This window comes from Corapipo altera, unplaced genomic scaffold, assembly GCF_003945725.1.
Source record: "Corapipo altera isolate COAL_440 unplaced genomic scaffold, ASM394572v1 61286, whole genome shotgun sequence".
Classification (NCBI taxonomy): Eukaryota; Metazoa; Chordata; class Aves; order Passeriformes; family Pipridae; genus Corapipo; species Corapipo altera.
The window spans coordinates 7001299-7025154 of NW_020884907.1; the positions used below are offsets into that span (position 1 = coordinate 7001299).

At 40.0% G+C, this 23856-nt stretch overlaps 1 protein-coding gene across 5 annotated transcripts in view; it reads right to left on the reverse strand.

Annotated features, from left to right (window-relative positions):
• The window catches only part of LPAR1 (lysophosphatidic acid receptor 1), a 71266-nt gene that overhangs the window by 45215 nt on the left and 2195 nt on the right, over positions 1 to 23856 (reverse strand). For 3 of the 5 annotated variants that reach the window (XM_027652610.1, XM_027652611.1, XM_027652609.1), the window contains one exon: positions 3007 to 3175. In XM_027652610.1, the coding sequence (XP_027508411.1) occupies positions 3007 to 3066 (60 nt within the window). In that variant the 5' untranslated portion in view covers positions 3067 to 3175. Of the gene's footprint in view, positions 1 to 3006; positions 3176 to 21137; positions 21222 to 23856 lie in introns of those variants that run through there. The other 2 variants (XM_027652612.1, XM_027652613.1) reach the window with 2 other exon arrangements.

Below are 23856 nucleotides of genomic sequence, written 5' to 3' on the forward strand. Positions count from 1 at the left end.
TTAGATCCCGACTTGCGATGTTTCTTTTTTGCAAACAGCAAAGCCCACTGGGATGCTAAATGCTTCTTAAAGAATGATTTAACTTTCTGATTACTGCATTATCAGACTAGTCAGGTTTCTATGAGATCATTTTGCTTATACATAGCTGAGTTATGAAGTCATAACATGTACCACAAAATATCTTCAACTTAAAAATCAAAAAGCTCTGTTAACGTTTTATTCCTCTCTCTTTAAGAACAAAATGTCTTATCTAATCAGAAATCTGTATAAATCACATATTGTGATTTATTGTGATTTGAGATCATTTATTGCCCTGCACTAAAACCCTGTTGCCAAAAACTCAAAGCATATTTGAAAATTTTTTTGTTTCGTTGACTTCTTTGACATATGGGGAATGCTGTCCCATAGGTATTTTCTATTTCAGATCTCAGCTATGGACAGCTAAACTACCCTGGAACTTTACTTATCCTTCACCTTTACACATGACCAAGATGCCTGTGCTCTTAGTCACCACTTGTGTCTGGTAACAAGATGTTGGGGGGTGGGGAAAGAAGATGAGAGCTTTGGACTGGGAGGGGATGAGAGACATGACTATGGCAAACACATTGTTTCAATACAGGGTTGTGGAGAGCACCAGAAGCAGTTCCTATATAAAAATATTTTAAGACAGTAATAACAATTTCACATCTGGTATTGAGAAGTGACCTTCAAAAACTTTTTCAAAATGTGAATCTTTTGACACCTGACTCAGAAGACAAATCTTGGGAAAAGAACCATTTGCAACTACATTATAGCAGGAACTTCCCTTATCGTGGTGCCACCACGAGCATCTGCAGGACTGAAGCTCAAGCAAAAACCTGTCAGGGTGGGTCTGGATTGCAAAACCTCCTGCTGAGGTCTCTGGAAGTCTCTCTCATGGTAAATAAGGATCTGTTCTTGTTTGCTCAGTGCAGTAAAATGACTGATGATAGGCAGAGGAGTATTTATTAGTGCAATGTATACACACATGCACATGTACATATATGGGTATAGAAAATAGATAATATTTACTTCTGAGTCTAAACGGACTAAATGTGAAGAAAGCCAACTATGCTGGTGAAACTAAAGGAAAGTTTAAAGACAAAAGATTAAAAAAAAAGATTAAAAATAAAGACAGTTTAAAGTAAAGTAGCAAAACACTTCTTTTTGTAACTAAGATGCCATCTAGCTCATGCAAAAAGCATGCAAGGTTACTTCCAAGTTTAAAAAAAAAAAAAGTCCTTCCTTAAAACGTTAGTCTCTAAATGTCTTCTGCAGCACACTGTGGCATCTGCTCAGTTTTAAAAGGCAAAATAATGTCCTCTGGGGAAAAAAAAAGTATTTTAATCAATGCTGTTTTCTAAACTAAATCCAAAAATTCATTTGTATGTCAACACAAATATGAAAGGTAAACCTGTAGTACTATTATGAAAAACACTTTACTTCAATACTTCCATCCAATGATTATCTCTTTATATATATCTCACTATGTCCTTGTCTGTTAAAAAGGTATTTGTTATCCTCAGAAATATACACATGGTTCCCAGCTGATTCTTTGGAGATTCGACCCTTTTACATACGGTTGAAGACTTATATCAACCATCAGATCCACAATGATTTACTGATATCTATGGGAATTCATGCAAGCATGTAACTCTTCAATTACAGATATCAATTTTGAGCCTATTTTTACAACATAAGGTTGAGAGAATGATATTTTTTTATACCATAATTTCCCTCACTGAGATACGAGTCTTTCCTTTGCTTCCTCTTGTAATTCCTTTTTGGGTCCCAAGACAAATCTCATTGAAACACAGTCTCTAAAATTCAAGCATGGAGAGAGAGCTGTCTCGATTACTAACAAATGATCAGAAACATCTATTTATTTCTAGTCTTTGGCCTAGTGACAAAAGTCCAGGCAGAATTTATTTGGCCAAAACTTCCACACAGACCCAGGACATGTGCATTTAGTCAACACAACAGAAGGGTGACTGTACTGATCATCATGTCCTTTACAAGTGATAGCTTTTCTTCCACTCATTCTCACACCATAGCTGATCTTATTTTTCCTTTGAGAACGTATTTGTCCTGAACAACAATCCTTAGATACACAAATTTCTCATACATAAAGAAGGTTCTGAAGAGATGACCAGTGGAGACAGGGGTGCAAGTGTCTTGCAGACCATGTGCAGAGATGGTCAGGGAGAGCCTTTCCCCAGAAATGGAGAAGAGTCTGGCAGCAGCTAGACAGCCTGGAACAGAAGCATTCAGCATCCACCTCCTACGAGGTGTTCTGTTAATCAGTTGTGGGGCCCTTTTCAGAAAAATACACATCCTTAAAAGTTTTAAACTGTAACAGGCACTTGGGTCTCTATGAGGTCAAGAGGACTTTGAAAATACTTTTCTGAGATGAAATATTCACTGTTATGAAAATCTCCTTTTCAGATTGTAGTTTTTACTTCATCAGAATACACAAGTACTTGGTGTTCAGTACACAGAGCTAAAGAAATCTTTTAGGTATTTATAAATATGAAGTCTGAAAGACACTCTTGGATTCGTGAAAGCAAGATTAGTGTGTTAGTAATTCTAAGTGTATTATCAATTTTATTGCTCCTTTTAGCTTAAAACCTTTCTGGTAAGAACACTAAATCTGACTTTTCCTTTGGCATTATTCCAATTTATCCATATTACAGTCCTCTACTTTGTATTTATTAGGCACAGTAAAAAAATCAAACTATAGCAGAGTGATCATCTCCATGGAGTCAATAAAGGTCATATTTTGCCATATGTTTTCTTCTACAAATAGCAGTATAACACAGCAATGTCATGTGTCAAAGTATAACAACATTCTTAGTAAATGACCTGTGTCTTTAACACAATATTTCAGGAAAAATTCCCGTGACACTCAGAAATGAGAGAGGAGAAAAAGCTAGGATTCAATGAGGTTCAATCAGTTCACATGTCAAAGTTCCATTGTGGCCTACTCACCTCAATCACCTCAGGCTGGGACATCATGGAGGACGGTACCAAATCGGTGGGGGTATCCATGGTAGCTTAAAATGCCCCTGCTGTGCTTGCACTGTTCCTCTGCACCCGCAAACTCCTGGTAGGAACAAAGAAGCCCTTCCTCAGACTCTAGTCATGCTGATATTTGCTCCTAATAGGAAGGAAAAAAAATTGAGAGTAATGAGAGAACTGGGTGTGCAGTCAACAACCAAGTTCCTTGGCTGCTGCAATACCAGTGTGTGAGTTTGTACAGCCCCACTTGCTTACACGACCATTCACAACACACTTGCCCAAGTTTCAAAGAGCACATCAGAATTTGGTCCAGACCACCACCACCACCACCAAAAAAAAAAATCACTTGATCACACAAACCAGAATTCACACAAAGTGAGTTCAGCAGGAAGACTAATGCATAGACCATGATCAGATTTGAAAGGAAATAGGGTCACCTACAGAGACATCGGAACTGTGTTAAATTTTTTCCACCAACAAAAGAAAAAAGAACACCCCCCCAAAAAAAAGAATACTTATAGAAACACTTATTAGAATTTAGGATACATTTATTCCCTCAACAACTATTGTTCTACAGTTCAGTGATCACATGAACTTTTCTTTATTAAGAAAAACAACTTAAAACATTATGCTATCCTTTTTTCCAGGTAGTCACAGATTTGCAGTACATGAATATATTGAATTGCCATGCAAAGTTTGAGCAGCTGATCCAACAGAATGAAGGTATTTTCATAGGTATCATGTTTATAAAGGTCCATCCAGCTTCTGCAAATATATTCTATTATTTTCCTTTTCTATTCTTTCGTGCAAAGAAAACCAACAAAAAACTCTAAACAAATAAGGTGTGGGGGTGGGCAGGAAATGCTGTAAATCCCATTTAAAAATTCTGGACTAAAAAACTGCAGTAGTTTTTTTTTCCCCCTAATCAGGCTAGACATATACAACACAAATTGCTAATTAGTCACCACAGAAAGGATTTAGGAGAGAGACCTATTACTCTCCATATTTACCACTTCCTATTCTGCAAGTCATAGCAGAAATCTACTCATGCTAAGTGTAATCAGCATCCAACAAACATTCCAGAAATTAATCCAAACTTAACTGCTATTTTTCAAACTGAAGCCACGGTGTAATTATACAGACAATCCCAGTAACTTCCTGGCAATCAGTTCATTTTTTCAAAGGCAACACTTACCAAGCCAAGAAAGTACAGATAAGTGCTGTAGAAAAGTTACGGTCTGCGTGTTTTTCTGATTCAGTTATGCCTTTTTTTTTTTTTTCGATCTTGTTCATTTAAACTCAGCCTTTGCATGCCACTGTGGAAATTATTCCTACTTCTTAAAAAGCATCATCTTGAAATGCCTGCTTCACATTTCAACACATCCCCACATGCTTTACGTCACATGTAGCTGTCTCATCTTCCAAGTTCTAGGATCACTTTTTCCATCTTTATATAGCTTTCCAGTGACCCCTGTTCTTTCCTACTTAGTTCTGGCTAGTAACCTTTCATTCTTTCCACTCCTTGCCCCAGATTCCTACTACTATACTCACGGAGAGGACAGAAAATGGAGACTTAGCCTCTCTCCAAGATAGCCTTCACAACGCCAAAGAAACAACAGAACCTCCAGGCTTCCTATTTCCTTATAAAAATGAGAGTTTTGCCAATTTTCTGTTCTTCCTCTGTACCTGACAAATGAAGGGTACAGGCAGCATCAACTCCAAATTCTGACTTAGGGAAGCTTTTGCTACTTGACAAAGAAAAGAGTGATTTTCAGTAAAACTCCATCAACAGCCTCAAAATCCTCAAGCAGCACATCTCATCAATGTCTTGTAAGCTGTTGCAATTGTAACTTAAATAAGATCTCAAAAGACCTTTCTTTTCTTCTCAAAACATGCATAAGAGCAGCAGTTTCACTGCACTGACTTTACAACAGGTCATTGTTAGTTTCTTTTAAAATATTTTCTCTCTTCTTAATCCTGAAATGCTGCCACTTTTCCATAGTGAAGGTAGAGAAGAATTTACAGTTGATGGAGACTTTAAGGAATACTATCTAAACCAAAACCAGAGGTAGGTTTAGAATCCTGTTTGCCACACAAAAAGGAGAGAAAATGAACAATTTTACTATGAAGTATCATAAAGCAGAAGGAAAAAACTAAGAAACCCCCTCCCTGAAGTGTGTCCAGCCTTTAGCTAGCTCTGTGTACTCCAGGTAGAACACAAATGTCAGAAAAAGCTTAACCCACAAAATTCAATGAGCATTTAATACATAATGAGAGATGAGAGAAGAAATATGCCTGCAGTCATTTTTCATTAGTTCTCCAAGAAATAGAAAACACAACATTAGTAAAAAATTCCTAAACACATGGCCATTTCATATGTCCCCTTCTATACCTATCTGTATTTTCATTACTTGTATTTCACTGATCCCTCAATTTGGCTAGGAAAAGTACGGTTCTTAGGCAAACACCTTGCTTCTCTACCTCCCAAGCATGATGTTCACAATGATAAAGACTTTCTGCCAATGGTTAGGCTCATAAAAGCTCATCCCAGCTGAAAACAGGTTGTACTGTACAAAAGGACTGTCCCTCCACTCCCAACCTGCGGCCTCTTCTTCAGCAATAATAAAGTACAGAGGGAACTATGCTTTCACAGCAGTGCTAAAACAAGCAGACTCCATTCAAGAAAACAAAGGTGGCTCCTAACTTAATACCCGTGTGAGTTCAGGGTGCAGGCCTGTGTTTTCAAGATCTGCAAATAAAGGGAACAGGATCCTCAAATGAACTTCGCTAAAAGACATTATGACACAAAATGAAATGTCTTTTTAAACAGAAAGTCTGAAACACAAAAGCTCAAGACTTGCTTCTTACTAATGAGATTTTGATTGCTTGCTGCACTACAAAGCTCTGAAAAAAAATACACAAATTTGAAAGCAGATTCACACACATCATTCCTAACCACCGGAGGTACAGGTGGTGTAGGCAAATACTCTATGTGGTACCTTCTCTTGATAGACACAGCTATCTTTAGTGAATACATTCAGAGAACTGCAAACCAGGGAAACATGTTAGGTCAGTATCTAAAATTTGTAACTGAAAATTATAAGTTTTCTTGTCCTCTGTGAAGCAACACGTCCTGACTATAAAACATACTGTTCTCTGAAATTCCATGATTAAGCATCATGCCTTGTTGATCAGCTGTCTGATACCACAGAAAAGAGGAACCATGTAGTTTTGTCATTACTTGGAGTACTTAGGAGAAATTTTTGTGTATCACAGAAACATCATCTTGAAGGAACTGCTTTCGGAAAATCCATTGCAAATCCAGTGACAAAAATTGTTACCCTTATTCCTCCCTGGTTTCTTGCACAGTACACTGTGATCTACAAGTTTGCACTGACACAGCAATGCCAACAACTTCTGTATCACTGAGTATCTCATCTGGGTCCACAAGTATGCAGTGCCTCTGCTACATTAAGGTTCTGGGAATGAAAGGCAAATTGAGTTTTCACAAGCTCTGGCTGTCTCCTGGGTCAGACAATACCAGGTGTCCTGCACTGTTGCCTTCTTCCAGCTTTGCTTTCCTGTACAGCTACCAGAGTACCTTTTGGTACCACTTTGGCTTGACTTCACAGACTTCACGTTTCTGGATTACATGACTCTGGTGGTGATACTGTATGACCTTAAGCTATTAAATGTGTTTTAGCTGAGTAAAGTTTAAGAACTACAGAGCTATAGCTTCTCACCCACTTGGAAGCTCTTCATAAGAATGAATAAATTCACTGTGAAAATGAATTTGCGAGATTTTACTAAGAGGTTGTGGAAGTCTGGAAGGGGAGTGCCAAAAACAAGGGACAAGCTCAGTGTTTCCTGTGCTGGCTGTATCATCACCCCCCCTGAAAACAGCTACTGCCAGTAAAGCCAGGCATTTCTTGAGTCTAAAACTTCACTGTCTAGAAGAGCAGAGTGGAATTTGCTAACATATGAAAAGGTTCAGACACAACACAATAGGAAATCTCTACCTTACAAATATTGAAATAAAAACAAAACAAAACCAAAACGCAGAGTAAAACATACTTGAGGTCTCTGCCCTTTCACACTAGCAAGAGTGAATATTGCAAAAGTTACAACCAGCCCTAAGAAAATGGTCAGATTTTTCTGTTCGAGAATGAAGATCAAGGACAGACTGAAGGTGCAATGAAACCGAGCTACTCATTCACATCTGCAGAAGAAACTGAGATCCTCATAGGAAACAAGGTGAACTTTTCATGTCACTGTTAGGCTAGTACACTATACAGGGGCAAAAGATTTTTTTGTATGCACCAAGACAGGAAAGAACTACTCAGAGTAAAAAGTGCTTATATAAATAATACCTCATCCCCAAAACACAGCACACATATGAGCCCAAATCTCAACTGGAAATCAAACCTTATCCAGAAACATTTTTGCATCAAATTCCTGTCCCTGGGGAGAAATTATCTAGTCATTTCTTTGCAGTAATCAATGGCTAGTTCACTTTGACGTAAAATGTCAGTTCTTTGCAGATACTGTTTAAGAGATCAGGACTTCTCTTTCACAAACAGAGTAGGTTAATCCAATAGCATCAATTTCTATCCATGGCATTTCTCCTCTCATAACTTCCACTTTTGGTGAAGTACTGCACTGTTCGAGCACAAACATTTCCAGAAAAATTATTAAAATAAAAAAGGATCATTTTCCAGCCTGACACAATAGATGAACAATAAAGAAACCAGCAAAACAAAATATCATTATGGCTTAGAAAGGAGAGAGGAGAAAGTGAGAGAGACTTGCAACAAGGATAACGCAGTTTTAAATGTTTCACTGTCACCAAAAAATGACTTAATAATAAATAAACTGGCAACTACAATGGACAGTTGAGTTGGTTGGCCCAAAACCCAGAATCAGTTAGTACTAAGCACTCTCTCCTGCCATCACTGTTTGGCTGTACGGTAGCACAATGAGATTTTGTAGTGGAGCTGCAGAAGCACTGGCAGAACTGCATTTACAGGACGTCCTGTGCGATGGGGAAGGCTCACAAAAGGGTTATCAGGGAGACAGGCTGAGACAGCCTCCTGCGTAGGCACTGAGAGCAGGAGAACAGCACCCAGCCAGACCACTGGACAGCAAGGGACATCATTACCTGCCATTTGATCTCCAGTGTGCTGCCTGACCCACCTCAAAATCTCTGGGGAGAGCAGGAAAAAAGAACATAGATACCCCAGCAGACTAGACTACATGAATGGCATTCCCCTCTACGAGCTGTTAAAAAATATCCTCTTTTTATCCTGAACACATCATCTGTTTTCTGGCTTTTCTTTTTTTTTTTTTTTTTTTGGTGTGTGTGTGTTTGTTTGTTTGAGGGTTTTGTGTGTTTCGTGGGCATTTTTTTCTTTGTTTTGTTTGTTTGTAACAGTCTGAGCACTCATGACTTTGACAACCAAAAGAGCAGAAGGACAAAAAACTTTCCCAAGTTCAGATCAAACCCAGCCACTGAACATGTTGAAACAGGTACTGTCTACTACTGTTGACCCTTCAGAGCACCAGTGCCCTAAACAATTGTCTTGGAAATTATTCAGTGCCACAAAGATGTACAAGAGACTCAAAGATATTATTACTGCAATGATTCCACATAAGTAATATATCTACTACATTTGTATGATGCCTGCTTTGATTGCAAGTTGTCAGCCAAAGCATACATTGGGCATAATATATAGTGCAACCAACTCTTTAGCCACTAACAGCATCAAAAGCAAGACACCAGCATGTTTAGCTGTGTATCAGCTTGCAAACTGCTTTACTGAAACAGCAACAGCTGGCCAGAGCACTCAGCTTTTATTTAAGCCAAATCAAAACAAAATAACAAACACCACCTTAGGAAATTTATCCTCAACTTGCCCAGGCTCCCAAAAAGTATCTTACAAAAATAATAAAAAATCCGGAATAAGGAAGGTCACTTAAAGATCAAATTAAAATGCAGAAGTCCCAAAGTATATTATTAACGAAAAAAAACAAAACCAAAAAACCCCCAAAAACAAACAAACAAGAAAACCCAAACAAAAACCAAAGCCCCCAAAGAAGAGGAAAGGAACTCATCTTTCGTACTTTCCCATCTGCCTTCCATCAACTCACATCTGTACACCTCAAAGAGTTTTTAAAAGCTGCTCCACAGAAGTCTGGAGCTTCCTGAAGCTAAAAGAGACTTATAGTTTCCACTTTCAGGAGCGTAATACAGCTGTTAGTCTACCTTATGTAAGGAAAAAAGATGAAGCTTTCAGCAATGATCCGAGGCTAGAGAGAAATCTATTTCTATATATATTTAAAAACTGCCTTTCAATTCAGTAGGACTCTTCCATGATACAATGGTCAACAGAGGATCTCAAATCAATGTCGTTTGCATTCACAATGTAGCCTGTGCTTCAAAAAAAAAAAAAAATTACATCAGTCAAACCTCTTTGAATAGGAGCTTTGTGGCTAATCTGGGAAAGATGATTGTTCCAGCCTCAATAATTAATACTGTGAGTAGTACAAGACTGCTGCTAAAACTTTCCTTGACAGAATATAGCCTGCAAAATGTTCAGCAAAGAAGTGTCAGGTGGAGCCTCTTTACCCAAGCTAATAGTTTCATGAACTCTGCAGAGGCAGCGTTGAGTGCAACTGCCCCCTTCCTCACTCTGGGATTAGGGAGACATTTTATCACCCTAATCATTTACCATGTACTGAACTAATGTACAAAAATAAAATAGCATCACTGTGCAGTTGCACTTCCTCAGAGAAATTATCTTCTGTCACAAAGAACACATGGGTCAGCAGTGATATCTTCCCAGTCATCCTATCAGGGCAAGGTTAGAGCCCCTGCCCACACTCCCAGATAAAGCAGAAGATTAACTTGAACGTATAAAAGAAAAAAAAAAACAACACCTCTCTTCAGAGATTTTCAAGGAAAGAAAAAAAAATAAATCAGAAGATAGTATAATATCCTGTAGCATTTATCTTGCAGGGAAATCTTTTCCATATGCCACTCTAATTTGCTTGTCATCATGTCTCATACCCCTTTCTGAGGATGACAAAAGCAGACTGACCACAGGTATGCTCTGGGTTCCACCAAAAAGGGCAGACAGTTGAAGAGTCTGTAACTAACCTACGCACATCTGTTGTTCTCCTTTACCTGCTCTCATGTTCAACCCCAGAAGAGACCTTCAGATGTTCAACTGTGACCACCACTAATGATCTTTAGTGAGTAGATTATCCCAAAATTACAAGCTGTTCGTTCTTTCAGGAATTGTTTTTGTCTTGGAGTTGTGTATCTTGTTGTTTTGGGTTTTTTTAGGGGGAGACGAAGATGTCATATTTTACTACTAATAGACAGTAGACATTTTTTGAAAGGACAAACCCATAGTATTTAGTGTTGTAACATGTGAAATCATGAACACACTCAGTCTAAGTCATGTCAATTATGATATAAATTGGACTTACATCAGCAGCATCCCCCACAAGGGATGCAGCAACACAACAGGTTTCTTTGCATACTGATAAAATGAAATTTATCAAAACCAAGAAAAAAAGAGACACACATGTAATTTTCTATTCATATCTCAACTTTTTTTTGCCAGAAATGTCACCACTGTGCTCTCCACAACTGAATCATGCTCCTTTCCCCTGTTAAACACAGCATACTTTTTCTCTGATCCACATTGAGGCACTTGAAATCTTATTTTCCACCAGACAAAACTTCAATTTATTTTATGTAGTCATCCTTTTTAAGAATCCTTTTTGTACTTCCCTGACTTAGGTCAGTTTGCACCATCCAGTGCAATTCTCTCACTTGCTCAACCTCATTTCCTGATTATTTCCATATTGTGTCTATTCCACACCCATCTCTTGGGGAGCATTTTCTTGCTGTTTTTTAAATGCAGAATGATACCTCATCTTTCCTTGAAGCCTTCTACTTCTCCAAAAAGCTGCTTCTGAGCTTTGTTTGGAAAGTTAAAAAAATTCGGCATGGTTCCTTCAGTATCTTAATTTTCCTGCAGTTCACTCTTTAAAGTCAACACATCAGGTTGCCTTCCCGTTACTATTCAGCACCTCTAGCCTTATTTCAGTTACTATCTACCATTACCTCCTAATGACTTCCATTAATGTTTGCCTATTAAGAATTGCTTAGAGATGATAATTTCTTTGCCACTCATTAAGGCTGAAGAACCTCTTCCCACTCTAACTGGGGGAAAGAGTGAGCATCTGCCTTAATGCAAGAGATGCTGGTTGGTAGACGCATGTCTCTTCAGATGTATTAGGAGCTTCTTCAACAGAAAGATCAGGTCAGTGGAAAATAACCAAACCATGTAGACACAAAAAACTGCTTTAAAACATCTCTGCTAACCATAGCACCATCTTCAAAAAACAACTGCAGCAGCAGGTCCACTGTGATTTTTCAATTGGTGAGTACAGGAACAACAACATATTCCTGAAAATGAATTTCTAATTTCCCCGTTTCAAATAAAAGCAACATGAACCAGGAAGACTCCAGAGTAATAACTCATGCAATCATGTAATTTCAACATTATGTCACTGCTTTAAACTTTAAGAAAGAATGACCAGAAATTAAAGAGGAAAAATACAGCTAGACACCAAGTGCTGGAAAATAACACCAATTTGCTAAAGTTTATGTAAACAAATTACTACAAAGTGGATGATCTCTCATACCACGATCACAATGAAGCTGCTGTCATATGGCTATGTATTTAAAATACACACTTCTGTGGTACTGACTTCTATAGTACCAAATACTTCTAAAAGAAGTAATTTCAAAACAGTTTCTGAAACTCTTTTAAAATTGTTTGTTTCTACTGACAGACATGAAATTTGAAGAAGTTAAGTAAAAGACAGAAAAGTCCAAAGTCACCATGGAGAGTTCATAATTTAAAATGCATCATTAACTGTTGCCAGCATCATGTATGCATATGTGCATAAAACAAGCAAGTATGGTGCATGCTTTTGTCCTCTTCCATTATTTAAGAGAAAAAGAAAAAAAGAGAGAGAGCAAGAAGCTGCTCATTAAAATTATTCTGAACACTGGGATTGCAAGAAGCATTTTTCACAACAGTAAGCCAAGACAGAGGCATTGTGTTGCAGTGGTAGTTAACAGAATTTAACTCCTAGTACATTCTCATCACTATTTTGCTAACTAATCAATATCATTAAAGAAGACAAACAGTGGACAAAGCCTCTTGTCTCATTTTCATTAATGATGTAGATGAAGGGATCAAGTGCACTCTCAGCAAATTTGCTGATGACACCAAGCTGTCATGCAGTTGACACACCTGAAGGATGGGATGCCATCCAGAGGGACCTGGACAAGCTCAAGGAGTGGGCCCATGGGAATCCCATAAGATTTAACAAGACCAAGTGCAAGGTGCTGCACTTAAGTCAGGGCAAACCCTAGTACCAATACAGGCTGAGGGACGAACAGATCAAGAGCAGCCCTGCCAAGAAGGACTCGGGGGTGTTGATGAATGAGAGGCTGGACAGGAGCTGGCAATGTGCATTTGCAGTTCAGAAAGCCAATTCTATCCTGGGCTGCACCAAAAGCAGTGTGGTCAGGATGTTGAGGTGATTCTGCCCCTCCACTCTGGTGAGACCCCACCTGTAGCATTGCATCCAGCTCTGGGGCTCCCAGCTCAGGAAGGACATTGACCTGTTGGAGCGAGTCCAGAGGAGGGCCACCAAAATGATTAGTGGGATGGAGCACCTCTCCTATGAGGAAAGGTTAAGAGAACTGTTCAGCCTGGAAAAGAGAAAGCTTTGGGGTGACTTAATTCAGGCCTTCTAGTACTTGCAGGGAACCAACAAGAAAGATGGAGAGGGACTTTTTACAAGAGCATATAGTGACAGAAAGTGGAATGGCTTCAAACTGAAAGAGTACGGGTTTAGATTAGACATTAGGAAGAAATTCTTTACTGTGAGGGTGGCTGCCCAGAGAAGTTGTGGGTGCCCCATCCTTGGAAGCGTTTAAGGCTAGTTTGGATGGTGCTCTGAGCAACATGGTCTAGGGAAAGGTGTCTCTGCCCATGGCAGGGGGCTTGGAACTAAAGAAGCTTGAAGGTCTCTTCCAACCATTCTATGATTATGATTCTATCAAGGTATAAATCACCACGTAGGGTATCAGGATGCTTTTCTCCAGCTATCACTCCTCAGCAGGAAAAGCAACAAGAACTTGTCTGTCAACAACTTACAAATAGACTTTTAATATTTGTTTCCAAGAAGAAATAACAGTGATACAATATTTCCATAACTCAGCAACACAGACTCCATTTTTCAACACTACCTTTTGTTTAGAACTCAGAAAAGTAGTAGTATGCTGGCATTCTTCTGCAACAAGTTTGTATTTAAACATTCAGGCAATACCCTTTCACTAGATTTAAAGAAAAACATCTGGATGATAACAAAATGTCACAATTCTCTAAGCAGCATTGAGGGGGGCCAGCCCTAAAGCAATTACTTCCTTCTTCCTCCAGCATCCACAAAGCAGATGTTCATCTTCAGGCAGAATGAACCACCACAAAATACAATAATCTGGAAATGCTGAAGCCAAGGAAGTCCACAATTAAGCTTGCCAAACCCCAAATTACAAATGTACTACCCCAATATCTACATGCACCATGACCAATGGTGCACAAACAGGAGTTTAATTTAGTTTATCTGAAATAGAAATTTGCCAGCCATTCCCCCCACTCCTGCCAAAAATACACTAAAGACTGCATGGTTCAGGCCAGCACCATTGCAGACACAGTAATTGTTTATCAGCCCCTCAAACCAGAAATAACAGTCATGCTTCTTCAGAAATATTTATGGAACATCTGCATTGTTTCAACTGACTGTTCTCTGGGCAATTTCTGCAGTGCTGTATTTTGCATAGTTAACCTGAATGAAGTTTGAAAGAACTTAGAATTGACAATAAGAAAGAATTATCTTAACAACAGGGTTTAAATTCCCTATTCTCACATCACTGCTTTTTCCCAAGGCCACAAACAAACTTATCTGATGGACAGCAGTGACCCAGAAATAAGTTCTTACCTTTGATCTTGTCATGATGGAGGGGGAGCAAACCCAGTAGCTCAAGATAACAAAAATCCTAAAGCTGACAAATGAAAGGGAATTACTTCTTGCCCATCATGCAAGTCTCTGGTGTGCTCAGAACAATACGGACAGAATTTGTGTGTGTGTGTGTGTGTGTGTGTGTGTGTGTGTGTGTCCATGCTGTAAAATCAGGGCTGGTTACTAGTTTCTTGGCAGAGGTTGATAGGGCTTCCTGCTCCTCACAGTCTGCATCATATTCCCCACTGTCTACAGCATCTCAACTCAACCAGTTGGACAGTTTGTGGAACAGCTAGTATGGATGATCAGGAAGTAGCATACTCGCTGAAATATTCTGGAAATAGCTGAAGCTGTCAGGGATGCTTAGCAGAGAACCGCAGCAGTGTACTGGGTTTTGGCCTCAGGTAGTTCATGCTGATCATTCCATGAATTCAAGATTTATAAATGCAAAGCAGTACTGAAATATGTCCTGAAAGGAGACAGATGAAGAAAACATTAAGACTTCATCACCTTTCCCTTTGACCCTTCCCCTTTCAATTATCAAGTGAAGTTTAAAGCAACTTAGGCTGCTGCCTATCTCAATAAGCAGGTAAACACAGAGGATTAGCACATAGTTTGACTAATTCACTTTAAGAATTGACTTGGATTAACTCTGAGTTGTGTTTAGCAGACCAGCTTTTAGTGTGTACAAGAAGTCACATGAATTAAGTAGGCTGTTGTAAATTCACACCATACTTCAGTGATTATTCAACTTCCCTGACTGAGTTCTCAACATATACAATGCCGAAATATTTCAATCAGAATATCTGGAAGATGCCACAAATTCACGGGGAAAACAAAAAGCCAGGAGGCAGAACACAGTTGATGTAAAAAACAGAACAAAATCAAAAGAAACTGTCTCCTAACACAAACAATGACAGAAAGTTTACTGTCCAAGCACTATCTAGTCTGCCTCACCACTTTTCAAATACATGTTTCTTGCACCTCTTTTAAAGAGTTAAGAAAGGAGAAAAAGCAGTCCTATCGGACAAAAGTGCAACTGGGATTATTCTTAAAGAAAAAAAGGAAAATCAAAACTAAATAGTAGTTTGCCTCAAGCTCTCCCCTTGGAACTTTGTGCACATTAGGATGGATACAAACATTAAACATACACACACTTCAAAGCCTCCTTAAGACAGTTTGTAACAAAAGCATAAGCCATAAAGCATTACTTGAGAACCACTAAGATCTTTCTTTGTGACCACACAAATAAACGAAAACCTTCAAGGGATCCAGGCCACAAAAAGAGAACGTACTGAAATCCACATACAAAACAGATTTTTTAGGCATCCCATAATTGCACACACCAGCTGTGTCCATGACACCAACGCTTGAGGTTCATGCACAGCTACTCTCATCCCTGACAAGGCCCACTTAGGCATGCTGGGTCTGATTTTCACTCTCCCACCAGTGAGCAGCCTCTCTTAGGTCTGCCGACCTTATATTCCCTTCTACTCTGCTCTCGGGAGATCCTAGCCAGACTACTGCGCCCAGCTCTGGAACCCCCAACATAAGAGAGATATAGACCATTGGAGTAAGTCCAAAGGAGGGCTACAGAAATGAACAGAGGGCTGGAGCACCTCTCCTGTGAAGATGCGCAGAGAGAGCTCAGACTGTTCAGCCTGAAGAAGAGAAGGCTCTGGGAAGACCTTATAGCACCTTCCAGTACCTAAAGAGGGTGTTTAAAAAAGATAGAAAAGGACTTTGTAGAAGGGTACATAGAGGCAAGTCAAGGGGTAATTGACCCTGAAAAAGGGTGCATTTAGACTACGTATTAGGAATAAATTCTATATTGTGAGGGGAGTGAGGCACTGGAACAGGTTGCCCAGAGAAGCTGTAGATGCCCCATACCTGGAATTGTTTAAGGTTATGTGGCATGGTGCTTTGAGCAACCTGGTCTTGTGGAAGGTGTTCCTGTCTGTGGTACGGGGCTGGGAACTAGATGATCCTTAAGGTCCTTTCCAACCCATACCATTCTATGATTCTATGAAAAAATGCATAATAGTAGACTGGCAGAACTGACTGTTTTGGAGAAACCCAATGCCTACTACTGAAGCTGCTGCCTTCAGTCCTGCAGCAGCCTTCTTTCAAGGATATTCCACTTAAACCAACAGACAACAGTGACAGCCAGGAGGAAGAGTAAAGCATTAAAACTTATAAAATCCTCCAAGTTTCCCAGTACAGCTTTACTGGCGTCCCCCTCTAGTGGAGATACAACTTATATCAGCAGGAGACCCCTGCAGGGTCTTGAGGAGAAAAAGGTAATGAAACCACAAGAGGAACAGTCAGAGGGACATACAGGGCACAGAATGACTTCTGCACAATTGTGGGAGGCAGATGCACAGCAGCTTCACATTTGAGTTTGTAACCAACCAAGAAATATCACCTTATCTTGGTAGCTCTGAGGAAAGTCAACATTTTCTCTCCCTCCTTTTCCACATGCCTTGCAATGATGAAACACAAAGGAGCAGGGTGCAGCTTCATTGCCAAAGCCTTTCCTGCAGTTCTGTGCTACTCTTCTGAAGGAAAAAGTGACTGCTTTCCCACAAAAATTATACTAAGGGTCTCTTCACAGAGTCTTCATAGCATATTAAGAACAATTTAGAGACAAGAACTGAAAAAGCTGTAAACAAGTCTCTCAAACAGAACTTTATCATTAAAATCTGGGCAACCGGCTTCTGTTCGTAAGAAATTTTGTGGAGGAGATGCTGAGGACGGAAATATGCAGGATCACAGCAGAAGTGTTTGTTCAGGCATACTAGTTTTAAGGTATCTATGTGTTCTACAATCATGTAATTCCCACCTGTCATCAGGTTGTCATCAGCTTGCACATCTACCCCTGAATTTTTTCCTTTAGGCTGAACCTCTTAGTATGCTTTTGCATGTGAAACTTAAGCAACCCATGGCAGGGAACAGAAAACACACTGTACTTCTTGGAGAACCAGGCACTAAGCTATACTATTTCTATCAACTATTTGCAAAATTGCAATAATTCTAGAGACCTATTTTAAGTCTATTCACTAAATACCAGAATTGTTTTGATCACAGAAATACCCTGAAGTTTCAGCTTCCAGTCCCACTTGCACTGGGCATTTGAAATAGGGCACTGTAAGTGCTGTAAACATGAAGCTAAAAGACTAGGGGAGTAAACAGATTAATTCAGAAAAATCTTCTCTAGTTTACAAAAAGTTTCTATGCAGGGAAATACACTGCTTTGCGGTAAAGTTTCCAGTACTTTCTTCCAAAGCTTTAGGAGGAGCAAAATAATCCTGATGCATTGTTAGCCACACTGGGACAGCTCTCAGAGCCCCATGCAGAAACCATGCTCAGGACATGCCAAAGGCACTCTGGCTCATTTGCACAGAATTGCTCTCCATGTCTGTCACATTTTGGGGGGCACAGAAAGGAAAAGGAAAGACATTTATTATGGTATCTTTCAAGTACAAGTCACACTCAGGACAATACTCCTTGAATGTTGGGTACCTATCCAGACATACATTTTCCTGAAGTTGTTTGTTTGCCCCACTGCAAGATCTCAGGAAAACAATTGGTGAATCCCATTTCCTTGACAAGAGGAACAGGGAGAAGTGACTTGTTGAAGCATTGGACTTGTGTCTGCAAGAGTGTATTGGTAAACAGGCAGACACGTGGATAGAAACCGCTGAACATCCCAATGAATCCTTAAACTGACGGCCAAGGTTTTGCTCCTTGACCGAATCTAATGATTATGTGGATGGTTAACATATGCTTAAACATTACAATCCTAAACATTCACCGGTCAGATTATGTGACTAATACATCTGTTCTAGAACAAGCAGCAGTCACAAGCATTGAGGCCACGTTGCTGAGAACACAGCTGTGCTGGGCAGGGTACATCTCAAGGATGAAGGATCAACCACCACCTCCCTAAGATCTTGCTTTATGGTGAACTTGCCACTGGCTGCCGCAAGAGAGGAGCCCCAAAGAGAAGATACAAGGACTCCCTGAAACAACATCTCAGCCTTGGCCATATTGACCAACATAACTGGTCTACTCTGGCCTCCAATTGGGAGGTCTGGAGACACACCATCTATAACGCTGCTGATGCTTTTGAGAACGCACGCAGGATCACTCTTGAGGAGAAAAGACAACGCAGAAAGAATCGTGCCTTGCAGAATATACCACCTAAGGAGTCTTCCTGCTGTGCCTTTTGCAACTGGACGTGTCTATCTCGTATTGGCCTTTTTAGCCACCAATGTGCCTGTAACAAACGTGGTTAGTGCCCTTCCCAAATCTTCATTTGTGAAGCCTAGTCATGATAAAATATGACTCCTAGTACATGTTGGGTGTTACTATGGTATATAGGACAACATTGTCTTACTACCTGGGCTAGTTTGTCCTGACAAGACAGGAATGCCTGGGGACATTCTCAGCATGAACAAAGGGAACATTCAAGTTTTTCTCCTGTACCAAAAATTTGCCAATTAGACACTTCAGCAGAGTTGTGTACTCATTTGCAAAGACTTTGTCCAAGTGCAATAGTCAATGACATGCAATACAGTATTAATACAAAATATACCATGCTTCACGCTCCTTTGGGATTGACAAGTTTATAATTATTAATCTGAATCTATTCTGGTCTATCTCACATTTCCCTACCAATTTCCCAAATGCTTTTGTACTTCAATAATTAGTTTGCTACCTTTAAAACTAGAAAGCAATTATAAAAATGTACTACAAAGTTTAATCCTGTGAGTACAACCTGAGGCAAAGCAGCCAAATTTCCCCTTTACATCACACATTACACCTTCACTACTACATGAAAGCAACACCTATCTACTGCAACTCATCTCATGACTATAAATATCTTGTAAAACTACTGATCCAGTCTCTACAGGGAATCACTGAAAACATACCTGTCACAATAGGCATGGAAATAGCAACTGAATTATGCACAAAAAGTTCACATTTTCTTCTACTAGCAGGAATGTCAATAAAAGAGCTCAGAACTGTCCAGATAGAACAGGGAACACACATACACACCCACCAGCCTTTGCTACTACTTCATGTTTGGTTACAAGTAACTGTGAAAGTGGTTAATAACATAAAGACAAAACCTTGAAACCTTTAGGACCCAGGAAGTGAGGTCACTGCTGCAGTAAGAGATTGGAAAAAACACAGTAACCACAGGAAAACAGATCCCACCAAGAACCTCAGTGAGCACCTGATGCAGGCACACGATCCAGAAAAATGCTGTGTCTTGACCACGACAGTGACTACCACATTTCCTTCCAGTACAAAGCAATTTCTTTAAGGGGCAAGGTGACCTTCTACTGGCAGAGCCCACTGGCTTGAGGTACTAATCTACATCCCTCCACTACGGTCTCCTGTCACCAGCTAACCAGTCAAGGGCCAGCAGCTGCAGCTGCTGCCACTGCTTGACAATTTGCTTCTCCTTGCCCCAAAGCAGCTGGAGAGTGGAGGTGTTCACCACACGCTGGGCCTCTGCTCTGTAGGCTGAAGGGACAGGGACTCTTGCACAGGTGGCGTCCCCAAGGCCAGGATCAGCCCTTCCACCTCACTTGGTGCCAGCAAAGCTGATTTGGAAATGGGCAGCAAACAAACATGGGCTTTCTTCTGCACCAGCATCCTGGCTGTGGACAACCACAGCCTGGCTAGGGCAGGGAACGTGGAGGCACACTGCCCTTCACGTACTCCAGCTACATAATGCCATTCCCTCGCTCTGTCACCAGTGGCAGCTCAAGGCTTCAGGACACTGTCTTGCAGGTCTGACAACCACAACAGGTCAAAAGCAGACTGCACTATCAATGACTAAACATTTAGCAAAATCCAGTGGCTACAGACTCTTTATCAAAACCTCTTTGCACCAGACAAAACAACACTTGCCATACTTGCAAGCTATGTAGCTATTTCCTCCTGAGAGTTTATCAGTCTTTCTCCTTTCCTGCAAACACAATCCGAAGCATAACCACCTAACAAATAGGTGCGACCTGTACAGCATCTCCCTTGACTGCTCAGATACCAGTATGTCTTTGTTGGAGTTTATGTCAAGCCCACTTCTTTTAAATAATCACTTTCCTATTCAAAGAAGATACAAATTTCTCTATGCAGTAAGCATTTAATACTCATCCAACTTTTTTGTTTTTCAATAATTTAAGCTGCAGCTAACTTCTTCACAATAAAGTGATACTGTTCTAGTTATAAATATATCTTTCCATCCAGGGTGAAAAAAATCATCAACAAGTGGTTAAAGACTGTCTAAGAAAAATTAATGCTCCCATAAGTTAATGTACCAGCATCATTTCGTATTTGACAAACACATCCGAAAAAGATGGGGGGAGGGAGGGAAAAGGGTCTTACAATGAAAAACAGCACACATTTCCTTTGCCAGACTTTTACCACTCAAAAGCTTCAGGATTTTGTGCAGAAAGATCTTGGCTTTGATGTCAATCCAACGTTTTTTTGCTTGCTCCTGCAAGCACTGCAGTATGCAATACATTTTCTAGCTGAAGACAAAACCCAATATATTGCATAGAGTGCCTCTGAAATTCACCCTACTCAGAAGGTCACTGTGGCATGCAAATTCCTACACAAAAGGTTAAATGGTCTGTAATACAACAGCATGAGGCTTACACAGAATTGAAATAATTCATCATATATGACTATCAAACTCACAGGCATTTTCTACAGTAGCTTCAATAATCCTCTTCAGGAGGTGTTCATCTCTTAGTCACAGTCAGAAGCAAAACCAGAAAGATAATACTAGGTTTGCATACTTGGCGCATCTGTATTTTTAAAGAGAAAGGGAAAGCACCTCTAAATTTTATCTAGAGTATGCCATATGGAAGCCAAAAAAACGCCCTCAAAAAAACAAAGCAGTCCCAACCTCTCAAGTTACAACAATCTAAAGTAAAGATAATGCAGCTGGTACAAAAGTGTCACCAATACAGTACCTGTGCTCCGAAAATATGTTTCCTTCTAAAAGAGGAAACATATTTCACTTTTGCAACTGAAGGCATTTCTCATGCCACTGATCCACACTATTTACCACTATCTCAGCAGAGACCACATTGCAATATGTGAGTGGGAAACAGCAAGGCACAATACTTTCCTCCCATTTCCCAAGCAGGAACGACAGCCAGGTCTTAATCCACTCCAAAGTGCACCAGCACCGATCTTCAAGGCATTTGGAAAACAGAACACTCTCCACACACCCCAGCCCAGGACCCTTCCGGCCATTCATCCTGGAAGTAGCTAGAGGAGGAGGGATGTGGTTCCCCCTCTCCGGCTGTGCCTCTGGCAAGGGTAGGCATGCCTTACCCACACCCCTTCAACCGCAGCAGCCACACAAGTTTGTGGCTGGTTTTGTCTGCCAAAAGCAGAGGGGAAAGATTTGCTTTCTTTTTAAGAAGAAATGGTTCTTTGCCCTGAGGTAAGAGCGCCAGTGCTCCCCTCCCTGTGTGCACTAACATAACTGCCTACAACGTCTGGGTCAAGAAGGAGACAGATCCACTGAGATGTAGAAAAAGAACTGAGAAAAACATGTTTAACAAATTCCTGCAGGCTGTCCCTGTCAGGAAATTCTGGACACTTTGCACTGATCCAAGTAAGGGTACTGTTCCTCTGTATAGAAATATAATGCCTTTACCACCTCAAAAGGTCTCTGTCAAGAGCTCATTAGAGAAATGCAATGATCATGGGGTTGCTATGTGGAATTGGGACACACATATACTATCCAAAACAGCACCAGCACATTGGCTCTTTTCCTTACTGGTGCTCAAAATTGCACAAATAGAAACTATGTTTTCAAGAACAAGAGATACTAGTCATTTAAAAATGAAATTTGATCCTAAAGTGCAATCTTCAGCCAAACAATGACCAAGATTTTGCAAGCCAAGTGTACTGGTAATCTGTCTGGAAATATGGGAACAGGGTCAGGCAGTCAATGGATGAGAGAAGGAGAGGTTTGGATGCACAAACATAGGTACTTATCAGAAATCTCATTTACCTTCAATAAAAATAAACACAAGATACCAGATGTTCAGATGTTCACTGTCATTTGTTTCAGTATGTCAATGAAGGTGCAAGAACATACAGGCGATGCTTCTACTTGTTTTAAAGGAACTAAGCTTGAAATATAAATGAAGAAAACCAAAACTTAAATTCCCCGAAATGTAAGGAGAACAACAGCTCTTATTCCTTTGATAGAGCTTTCCTCTGCCCTGGAAACAATTCTGTATTTCTGCAAAAGCAACACATCAGCCTTGCACCTGATCCAAAGTCATTCAATGCCAATACACAGTTTACCATTGACATCTATAGGCCATGGATGAAACCTTAAGCTTCCGTGTTAGCTATGAAGAAAAGTACCTGAGAGGAAAACACAAGATGTGTAAGATCAGCCCTAATGGTGCGCTACTGAGGACTGACTCCTTTCTACAGTAACACCTTGTGACGCATGGGAAAGAAAAGTCAAAACCACACACTGGATCCCAGTTTAAGCCACTGCTGGCTCAAGTCCCTCATGATTATGCATTTCTCTTCCTTTAAATTATCAAAAATCCTAAAGCCACAAATGAGGACCTTTTGTAAAGGGGGACACAGGAAGATGGAAAATAAAAAAAAAAAAAGAAAAAAGAGTGTTTTCATAATGCCTTCATTTTTGTTTATTTTTTTACAGCCACATTGTTTACTTTCTTCAAAGTTTGTTCCCTTTCTTCCCACTACTAAACTGATGAAAGAAATTAATAAAACCCACTGTGAAAAATGAAGCAGTGAAATACATACATACAAGGAACTAATCCACAAACTAAAGATGATGATATTGATTGTTCTATCCTCCTTTCAGTAAAACAATTGTATGCGTCTTTCCCCTAGCATTACTTGTAGCAGCTGCTGTTCAAATACACCATTTAGATGGATTTAAACTGAATTTAGACTGAATTTAAGTGTCTCTTACATTGCATGCACTTTTCTTTCTGAAAGGGAAGAAATCCAACTAATCTAGCAAATTTCAATTTTAGGAGGCAAATGATAGTGGAAACAGCAACTGCCTCACAGTACAACCTCCTACCACTCTCAAATTCTTCCACATGTCCTTGGACATCACCAAGACTATGAGCAATGGCTGTGAGAGGGTTCCCCATCCAGCCCTGTTGGCAAAAGAGCTGCACTCAGTTTTTTCTTGCATCCATATGATAAAAAAGCCAGATACACAGCAATTGGCACAGCACCAGTGCTCAGCAAGTGCTGGCAGGTCACCACATAGAGGTGCTCAAAGCCAGCTCGTCTGACATCTGGAGGAGGCAGCTCACCTCCAAGAGTTAGTGCTCAAACTGCTGGGTACTCAAAGAGAATATGGTGGTAGTATCCCAAAGGAATAAGCTGCTCATAAGAAATACTTGCCTTTTGATTTAAACCTCTGAACATCAGAAAAAGCAAGCTCAGTATGGAGAGGCTACTGAGAAAGCACAAACAATTCATTAAGGTGTTATTAAGGGCTCGTCATAGTGATGTAAAAGTGAATCCCATTTAAGTACTACCTAAGTTTCTGCTCCAGAGCAAAACGCTTTCTTCAACCCTCAGCCCTCTCCTGGATTCCCCACATAGTTTCACTGTGTGACAGTACAAGACCAAGTTGCAGATATTTTTCTTTTCTCTCATTTTTAAGCA